The 10884-nt window shown below is 30.7% G+C and overlaps 1 protein-coding gene across 1 annotated transcript; it reads right to left on the reverse strand.

Annotated features, from left to right (window-relative positions):
• Positions 1 to 1096: 1096 nt before the first annotated feature.
• Positions 1097 to 3190, reverse strand: LOC142622808 (putative transcription factor At5g61620). The gene is made up of 3 exons (XM_075796353.1): positions 2808 to 3190; positions 1734 to 1927; positions 1097 to 1604 (listed from the first exon to the last, which is right to left on the reverse strand). Exons 1-3 carry the CDS (start codon positions 3100 to 3102, stop codon positions 1332 to 1334), a joined length of 762 nt encoding a protein of 253 aa, XP_075652468.1. The 5' UTR covers positions 3103 to 3190; the 3' UTR covers positions 1097 to 1331.
• Positions 3191 to 10884: the final 7694 nt, after the last annotated feature.

Here is a 10884-nt window from a genome sequence, read left to right on the forward strand (position 1 = left end):
GGTTGTAACCTTAGGATACAAGCTTACTCAATAAAATAAACATTACTACATATTTTAAAAATCTAATCGCTGAATTACATGTTCTTTATACTCTTAATATACATGTTAAATTTTGTATCAATTTGATATTATTCACTATATGATCTATAAATTTATATTTTATGCATAATTTTAAATTACAAAAACTTACAATTTAAATAATTTATTAATGATATAACTATTGATCTTTAATTTTTTAGAAATTTTTGTAAGTATGAATAATATAAGAAGAAGATGTAATCTAATAGTGGATTTGTCAAAATTCACCTTTAATAAAAAGGTATTGAATAAGGTTGTAAGCTAAGATTACAACTATTTTTGTAGCTAAACTTTGCCCAAAATAAATAGTATAGCAAAAACATAAGTAGCATGTCTTTGTTTCGTCTAATAAGAAGTCATTTATTTTGAATTAGAATTATTGGTTTGGACAAATTTTAGCTAAAAAATTGGTTTTAGCCTAAGGCTACAACCTTATTTAATAAAATAAATATTACTGCATATTTTGAAAATCTAACCATTGAATTGTATGTTCTTTACGTCCTTGATATACATGCCAAATTTTGTGTCAATCAAATATTATTTACTATATGATCTATAAGTTTATATTTATATGCATAATATTAAATTACAAAAATTTGCAATTTAAATAATTTATTGATGACATAGCTATTAATCTTTAATTTTTTTATAGAAATTTTACAAACATGGAGGATATAAAAAGAAGATATAATTCAATAATGAATTTATCAAAATTCACCTCTAATAAAAAGATATTGAGTAAGATTTAAAAATTATATATTTTCTCACCTTGCATGGAATAAATAATTACAGAATATGAATAAACCCAAGAAAATATTTTTCTTCTAATGGAATTAGACTATTGGAGAGAAAAAGAAAAAACAAAAGTCAATAAAAAATTATTAGATCCTTTTCATTGTTTTTATTCTTTGTCATTCTTATATTTGTCTATGTCCTCAATTGATTCTTCCCTGGAAACTGGGGTGCTCATACATTCATAGATCTATAAAACAAAATGTTAGGGGGTGTTTGGTACTATTGTTTAAATTACAATTTTTAGTATTTAAACACCACAATACGTATTTTTAAATAAATTTTTAACTCATACGTATTTCTACAACACTTAATCAACAATACTAGCAATCCCTTACCAAACGCTCTTATACACTAGATTTCATGTAACACAAATGGTTCCAAGTAGAAGCCACGGAGAAACATAATGTTACTTTCAATTCTTCCAGTGGCATCGGAGTTACAAAAGTGTTATTTCGAAATCAGGGGTTGCACTTGGAAGTGTGAAGAGTGAGCTTTGTGGTCAAACCAGAAGCAGCATGAGCAGGGAGGGACTCAACAATATTATTATGAAATGAAATAGGCATTGAGTAATTAGTAGAAGAAGGCCACTCAGAATAGCCAACTTTTCCATGATCAAGCACCTTTGTATTTGTTCTCTTCGATGGAAACTCAAATGAAACAGAAGCTGCTTCACTACTAGGATTGAAAACACATGAATTGACCAGTTGAGGCCTGAAATTGTTCCTCCCTAGCTGCCACAATAAAGGGTACAAATAGTTACATGATATTGAATAACCTGTACGTGAATCTATAAAATCTAATAAATATGAACTGCAACATAGATATTTTTCAAATGGAGAAAATCATTTTCAACTAATTACATCGAAGAGGCTGGGTCGACGCTTTCTTTTGTTGTGGTTGTTATGCCGAAGAAAGTATTTTTGTGCATGACTGGCTACTTGGGTTGGAGTTTTTGTAGTCACAAATTTCCTAGAGATGCCCCTCCAATCTCCCTTACCAAGCTTCTCGAGCCCAACTAGAAACATATGGTGCTCCTCCTCAGTCCATGGCATGCCTGAGATATTAGTGTTAATATAAATTTTATTACATAAGCATGAAGTGTCATCAATTATAAAAAGAAAAAAGATAATTTAAGCATATTTCTTGTCATGTCCAATTTGTAAGTATTTTGCAATGAAATTGATAGTAGTTTTAGCATTTTTTATTAATGTGTGATCAAAATAATTTACATCTTTTTCCCCCTCAATTAACAAAATCCTTGTAACTAGAGAAAATCAAAATATGAAAAAGATAACTTGAAAATAACAGTAAAATAAATTGAAAATTAGAAATAATATTGTACATATGGTCTCGAAATGAGTAGACTAGCTAATTTTGTTAATTACAATACATTACTGCTTCTTTTCTTATTTCTTCTTTGGTGTAGGGATTTCATAATATTTATAGATATCTTGAAACATAATGTTTAGAGTTAAAATTATGCGGTTAAATGAATAAATTTATCATATTCCAATAACTTAAGTTTTTGAGACAATTAGTAATTTTGACAAGGTATCAGAGTATGAGATCCTGAGTTTGATTATTGTCTCCTCCACTCTACTCTACCTTCCATTTAATATCTCACAAGTGAGAGAGAGAGAGAGAGAGGAACTTATGAGAAAAATGTGTTTTTTGGAGTGGTTTAAATAAAAAAAATGATGGAATGAGCTAAAGGAAGAATTTTCGCTAAAGCATTAACTACGAGATGGAAGAAATTTCACTTTAGGATAAAATTAGGTCATATATATCTTAGATTGAACACTAGGAGAACGCCTCATATATTATATAATACGCCCATATATTATATAATACGTACCAAAATAAGGAGATGAAGATCCATGTATAGAGAGACAAATGAGAATGAGAGATAAAAAGATTGACAAACTGATTCTTACCCTTCTTTCTTTCTTGATTCCTTGCAATGAGGCCATCAGAAACATATCCATTACACACTTGATCAAACTTTTCATCCATAGCAAGGATAGAAGATGATGAAGAAGAGGTAGTTGATGAAGATGGCAAGCACTCCATGCTAAAACTCTTCCTCATAACAAACGAAGGCGAAAAAGAAGAAGAAGAAGATATGTCAAGTTGCACACCAAAAAGCCTGAAGTTACCACTCCTTTTACGAGTGTTGCAAGTCCTTGAATTGTGACCCATATTCCCACAATGTGAGCATTTTCTTGCCATTCTCGCCTAGACAAAATGACAATCTTTCACTTCACAAACTAACCATTAGCACCCGCAAACATAGACTAAGTTAGAAGAAATACTTTTTTGACAACTAGTCTGCTATTTAGTGGTTTATATAAAGATCGACAAGGTGGGTACAAAGTCAAAAGCAATAAATAGGGATATTGTTTTTTTATTAAGAGCCAGAAATTACAAGGTAATTCGTGAATGATAAAATATCACTTTCAAGTAGGCTTATTATTGTGATTATAGTAATTGTGCGTTAATCACAACATTCCACTTTAATAATTACGAGAATTTTTGTGTCAATAAGATTTTTTTGTAATAATATTATTTTTGAGCTCGAGTCATCTATCTTTTTCTCTTTCTCTCTATCTAATAGGATCAAAATTAAAAAAACTTATCCCTAAAATGGCATCTCTCTAAGTGCGCATGACCTAAGTGGGGTCCTCATGAAATGAAATTATTCTAATTAGTTGAATGCATACAACTATAGTACGTATAGACATTGGAAAATACGAATTACTATATATATATATATATATATATATATATATATATATATATATATATATATATATATATAAACTGGCTTTGCAAGCTGAAACATCAAGAAATGAATGCCCTTTACCGTGTAGTAAAGAAAAAGGGTCCAAATTCTATTTAACTTAAAGGACGTCACTATATTAAGTTGTTAACTAAAACTAATTTTCCTCTCAAACGAAAAATAATAATAATAATTAAACAAGAAGGTGCATGCCTACCAGTTTCGTTTTTATTTATTCATTTTTTTATGTTTAGCATTTTATTTATTAGTACGGTGTCTTTGAATTAAAGCAAGAAAGTAAAAGCAAGAGCACGTTTAACCTATGGGGTGTCGATATAAAGAAACATAAAAAAGATGGTTGTTGAGGAGGGAGTGCAAAATCCACTGCTTCTTTGGTATATACCCAAAGTGAACTATATATAAATAAATTTGGAAGGTGAGAGTAAAGGTGATATGGATCGATTAATCAACATTTTATTTGGATTGTGATTAAAAAGGATCCCAAGGTTTTTACTTTTGGGTAAAGTAGTAATAACCGAAGTTGAGTTCTTCACCAACTGCTTTTGAACAATTTAATATATAGAAATCACTCCCACTAATTTAGTACTAGAAGTGTAGAACCCTTCCCATTTGGCATTATTCGTTATGGAACCTTTTCCAAAAATACAAAAGAATATCTCTCTCAATAGTGTTCATTATAGTAAATTTCCTATAAAGTGTGCTTCTTTAAGTAGAACTTTATAACACCACCCGTCCGAGGTGCTTTAGTAATAGGATGCCCTTTGTGAGTCAAAGGTTAAGAGTTCAAGCATCAACACATTCCATTAATTTTGCGGATGATCTTATGTTATTCATAAGTAAGGTTCAAATGGACCGGAAGCAATGAACTCACTTGCGAGTTGCCTTTTTTTTATTCATTAAAAAAAAGTATAACTACGTAACCAATTATAACAACTAACATACGAATCAAGCTTGGATTTCCTCTACGAGTGCTCCCATTAATTAATTAACTCCCTAGTAATGATGTTATTACCTAATCCAAATAAATAATAATAAGGCACGATTCATACCCAAAATTCCACAAATTTTCCTTTTTGCCTCTTTTCTTTTGTCACACTTAGTACTATAATTGTATAAATATATTTGGTTAGCATTTTTTCATTCACTTATTTGTTATTGTGCTTTTTTTTTTTTTTTGAAGTACCTTTTTTAAAGATGTGATTATACTTTTTGTCAATTTTTAGCACATAGATCTTTTAATAAAATTTCATATAATAATAATATATAATAAAAGCTATTTAAACGTATGTTAAAGTCAACAATTAATGGGTATGCATGCACATCCTAAGTTCCTAACCATAATGAATCTGAAAAAGAATTCAATTTTGCAGGAAAATGAGCACCGGTCTCATCCTGATCATGATTAGGTAACTTATAACTAGCTTATTTGGCACGCTACAAAGGTAATTTTTTATCAGTACTTAGGTGGGGTTTGTCTTGCATTTTTTATGAACATAATGCAATTTGGTGGTAATTAACACATACCCATTTTATATAGAACCCAACCTCTGTATATGTTGTACATAACGTCAAAGAATGATATCCTGAAAACATGAATTTTGTTAGAATAATAGTTTAATAATTAACTTCATTTTTTTTTTCCTTAACAACTAAAGCTTTTGGAAACAAAAACACTAATTTATCAAATCTAATTACATTTTTTTTGGGTCATGCACATATTAATGTGATGCTAATCTCAGTTGCCAATCTGAACAACTAATGATTGGGCCATAGCTCATAAGGGAATGTGTCAAAAGGTAATGGTCCCATTATCCAAAAACAAAAACAACTAAAGTATACACAAATAAATTGTTGCATTAACAAAACTTATGTATAGTACTTTAGTTGCTATTCTTTATATCCTCCTCTTAAGATTCTGCTATGTGACCACTTAATTAACTAAAAAATACATTTTCATCTCATGAGAAAAAAGTCACATGGCAGAATCTTAAGAGGGAAACTTAAGAAACAACACCTAAGTATTGTACCTAATTCTTGCCCTTGTTGCATATATACTTGCTAGCTAGTGAGCTTGAATCCTTTGTTCATGAAACCGCAAGAAAGCATATATGCTAATTCAGATGGCATACACTAGTAAATACATTAATTAATAGTTAGTACTAAGATCCTATGAATGTTAGGGAATTTCTAATTGGTAATTTAATTCCCAACAACTTTATATTCTTCTTTCTATGGATATGGGTCAAGGGAGCCAATCTCGTACCGAAGGTTGTATCTGTTTGACTAATGGAACAATATACTTCGGTACCGGTCAATACCAGTGTACCATTTCAGTTTTACCGTTATTTTATATATATGTGTGTGTGTGTGTGTGTGTGTGTGTGTGTATTATAATAAATATAAAAGTTTACCATAAAATATTACCTCAATTATCTAAAACAAAGTATTTATGATTTTAGACTTTAGCATCAATTAAAAGAAAAAAAATACAATATAAAAAATAGAAAGCTTAATTGTTCATTACATACTAAGAAAACAAATAATACTAATTAGTTAATGCAACTAAGTTACCATTCTGTCTTTAAAAAAATTCAAAAATTACAAAACTAAAATAAATAAATAAATTTATACCGGCTGGTATGTCTAGTACCGGTCAATATTGCCCGAAATTGGCCTGTACATGACCGGTATTTAAACCGGTACGAAATATTGACGTTTCGATACAAGTATACGTACCGATACGATATATCCCGGCAAGTACTAGTACGACATCGACTACCTTGACATGGGTACCATATCCGGATCCAGTCCACATACACAATACTACAATGGAGTTTTCCCAATGGTTTATTGTTGGTAGGATTGTTAAGCTTATAATATGTGCTTGAAAATACAACAATATAGTAGGATGTTGGGTTTAACTAGTAGGATGTTAGGTTCACAGTTTTGACTTGAAGTCATGGCACCTTGGTAGGTGAAAACTGGTGAGATTCATCTAGGGTTGTTTTTTTTTTTTTTTTCTTTTTTCTCTCTTGACTCCCTAGTAATAATTATTTCCTGTACCCATTTCACGCGGCTACAAGAAAGATATATAGAAGGAACATAAAAGATAACTCTTTTTTTTTTTTTCCTCCTGATAAGGTTTACAACACAAGATAATACAAAAGGAATACATCATATGATAGCGCCCTCACAAGTCCAAAGTTATAAATACAAAGTCATGAATGTTCTCGAGTGAACATTTTGAACGTGCATGCAGAAGAAAAGAATTGAAACAGAAATCAACTTTTTTTTTAATATATATATAGGAAACATGTTTTAACATGTTCACATACAAGGAATCCACGGCGCCCTAATGATTAATATGGTGAAGAGTCATTTTTATTTTTATTTTTTTTAGTTTAGAAGTGCACACTTGTTTCACATAGGTTTCCACGATTAATAGCGTTCAACTACAAAATCGATCCACTTATGTCATCTTGCACAATTAAAAGATTGGAAAATATTTAACTGGTAAAGGTTCATATCAACTCAATAAATAAATAAAAAATTGCACCCAACTCAAATAAACTACTTAATAAAAAAGTTCCCATTAGCATTGCATTAAGATTAATATATATACAAATTAAGAGTTAGATTAAAGTTTAATCCACATACTTGAAAGCTCGCGATGGTTTTGTGGATCTGATTTCACCTTGTTTGTTTGGACTTGGTTCCTATTCTCTCTCTAGCTACGATCTTAAGATTAAACAAAACCTAGATTATGTCATCAATGCATATAAGCTTGGTGCATTCTTTTTGAGTGATTTTGGGCAACTAATTTTTATACTATAAGTTAACATAATAATTCTTCTTCCCAATAAAAATTCTTATATCATGGTAAAGGTAATTTATGGCCAAAATGGGCTTTTATCCTTTTCGCGAAAAAAAATCAGCATGTTGCCCCCTTTCCCAAACTAATTAGGGAAATGCCCCTCTTTTGAAACTCAATTTTCAGTTTTGCCCTTTTCGCGAAAAAAAATCAGCATGTTGCCCCCTTTTCCAAACTAATTAGGAAAATGCCCCTCTTTTGAAACTCGATTTTCTGAAAATCGAGTTAAGCCCTATAGCGATGTTTTTAGGAGCCTATAGTGACGTTTTTAAGAACCTATAGCGGTATTTTGTAACTTGAGCTCCATGAAGTTGAGTTATAGGTAAAAACAAAAGAAAAAATTGCATGTAACTCGATTTCATAAAGGTCGAGTTACAAAACGCCGCTATAGGTCCTTAAAACATCATTATAGGGCTCCAGAAATTTTTTTTTAAACTCGATTTTCAGAAAATCGAATTTCAAAAGATGGGCATTTTCCTAATTAGTTTGAGAAATAGGGAATTTGCCCCTTTTTTTGTGCGAAATGGACATTTGCCCATTTTCGCCGGTAATTTACACATGGTATATATTTATGATTCTTTATTCATAAATTAAGGGATGAAGCATCCTTTTTCACTAATATTGGTTCCTACTCAATTTGGCGTGTCTCATACATACTTGATATTACCTATGAGAGTATTTGTAACATGCATACTTAATATTAATCCATCCACTAACCTAGGAGTGTTGCATACTTGAGAGATTAATCTACCTACTAATCTATTCATTAGACACTAATTTTAATAGAGAGAGATGAACATTAAAATTATTTTCAAATTAGAGTTTTGGATCAAAGATTTTGTAATTTAAAATATACGTTACAAATATCATCGTAATTAAAAGTGGATTAGTAGTAATTAACCCATAATTAAAAACAAATCCCACCCTCTCTAAAAACAAAGCAATGTCTATAAACCTGATATCTTAAAAAACAAGGCGACAACTAATTTTCTTTCCCAAGTGTGATCCTCAAGACATTGTAAATTTTTTATTTTTGTCAAAAAGGAGGGACCCACAAGTGGTCATTGTCCACAAAACAAATTAAAGGATACAACTACAAGTCTACAACCACAACAAACATAGGATGCATGCATATGCAATTCAAGGCCTCTTTTGCATAATAAGATAATGTAATTTATAAGCTATTGTATAATTAGTAGTAAAAGCATTATGTTATTAAATTTGATTATGGGTTATAATGTCGCCCAAAGTTGAATGACTGAATCATGAAGATTACATCACAATCCATTCCTAATTCTAGAAGACTAGAACTAGGTTGGTGGAGAGTCTCTCTCTATTAATTGCATGAGCATATTTTATCTTTCTTGAATTTTCTTAGACCTCCTTTTTGTAGGACTATGAGAGAAGCTTGTTTCTACTTTCTTTCCCAAGTTTTTAACTTTATAATTAATTTCACTTTCTATTGCATCATAATCATTAACCATAAATCAGTCAACTAGACAAAGAGATGTATTTTTCCATGACTTCAACCTCCAAAGTTTCACAAAAACGTGAAATACACTTTGGTATATATCATGGTGATTCTAGAAGAAAGCATATAATTATCAAAAAGAAGAAGAAAGCAAATGAATAATTACAAAACTTTTGTCAATTTATTTTTTAGTTTATTATCAAACAATGTTGAGTAGTTGATAATTAATTAATCTCTCTAATTTTTTTTTAAATTAATACATTTTGGATTACTATTTACTAGCAGTATGTCCGTGTGTTGTATATAGATTAATTACAAATTATATGTAATAAAAAAAATTCACAAACATTATAAAAACTGAAGAATAGAATTATATGAAGTTAAAATAAAATATAGACCATAACTTTTATTTTTAGGCGAGATCCATGATAAAAGCACATCATATATATACATTAGCTTTTACATATATAACGCAAGCATAACACATTGACCATTAGTCCATTACTTAAATGATATAGTAATTAAAGATTATATGCTATCGTTGAATCATTGTCAAGAAGCATAAGAGTAGGATCATGTTTAATTATATACGCAAAATCATATGTCAGTTTTTGAAACCTGCAGAACCTAGTGTTAGTTGTGATGTCAAGCTAATCCCTAGTTGACAATCAATGATTATACAAATGAGAAATCTCATTAGACTAATCCTTTATTGACATCAAAACTGCAATCTCTTCAAATTACATAAATAATTTATTCGAAAAAATTTGCACCATGGAGGTGGGAACAAGCACAAAGCTCTTTGGGCCTCTACAAATTTCTTGTAATCAAAGTTAAAGCAAGGTAGGCCTAAACCATCGCACCCACTCGCAATTGTTGAAGCAATAAGCTCATCTTTCTTGTAGATCTTCTCTCGAGGGCTTAAATAGATCAACTTTTTAATAATTTTCCTTCTCATCATCGATTCTATTTCACGATTTTTCAATTGACACATTCTAATATTTTCAACGAAAACATTCCAGTTCAAATCTTTCTTTTCTCAACTATTATATTATCATAAAATAAAATCTCATCTCTTCCTCTCAAGTCATAACCAACTCAAAGAAGATTAAACCCAGCAAAGCTCAGTTCACTCAAAGCCCAAAATACCACATTGCAACTCAACTAAGCCCATGCCTATCGACCACCCTTAGTTCTGGCCCAGAGCTAACTTCTAAGTAAATGCTTCGTTTTTTTTCCGTCCTCTTTGTTTTTGGGCTGAATGATTGCTTTGTTTCCCTAGCTTCTGTTGTGCATTATTTTCTCTATTGACCATATGTCGTTGCAAAGTAAGAAAGTATGTCTTTCTTCAATTGTACATTATTGATAAGGAGAATCATAACTTTTAAGAATTACTAACTTGGCTGTTTATGTGCGCACCCAAACTTCTCTAAATGAGTTGGGCTTAGGATTGGGTTCACAACTTATTTGTATAGTGGATTGAGAGTTTCTTACTATGGGTAGTCTTTAGTCAAGCAACACAATGACACCCTCTCTTCTACGAACTTCCTTTCTTTTTTTATTGCGTGTTGATCTCCCCCCCTAGTGGTGCTATCACTCTCTTACTATCTATTTTTTCTTTTGAAATGCCAACCCCTTCTTCTCATTCTATTCTCCTATTTATAGCATAAGATGAGTGGGGGGTTATAATTATTTCTGATCTCACTCATGTAGATGGGATCCAATTTCATCATTTCTCATCAAAAGATGTTTTGTTGGGAATGGTGATTTAATGGCATTAGAACTAGTTTCAACCTCCAAAAAGGTTATTCGGCAACAATACTCCTCAAGGAAATACTGAGCTGCTAAGCACATAGACTACCCCGAGCA

This window comes from Castanea sativa, chromosome 1, assembly GCF_040712315.1.
Source record: "Castanea sativa cultivar Marrone di Chiusa Pesio chromosome 1, ASM4071231v1".
NCBI lineage: Eukaryota > Viridiplantae > Streptophyta > Magnoliopsida > Fagales > Fagaceae > Castanea > Castanea sativa.

Bases quoted from the DNA above. Each gene is read 5' to 3' on its own strand.
- LOC142622808 (XM_075796353.1), bottom strand. From the start codon at position 3,102: ATGGCAAGAAAATGCTCACATTGTGGGAATATGGGTCACAATTCAAGG. The intron at 1,928-2,807 runs GTAAGAATCAGT...CTAATATCTCAG, and splicing joins GAATCAAGAAAGAAAGAAGG to GCATGCCATGGACTGAGGAG. The intron at 1,605-1,733 runs GTAATTAGTTGA...TTATTGTGGCAG, and splicing joins GTCGACCCAGCCTCTTCGAT to CTAGGGAGGAACAATTTCAG.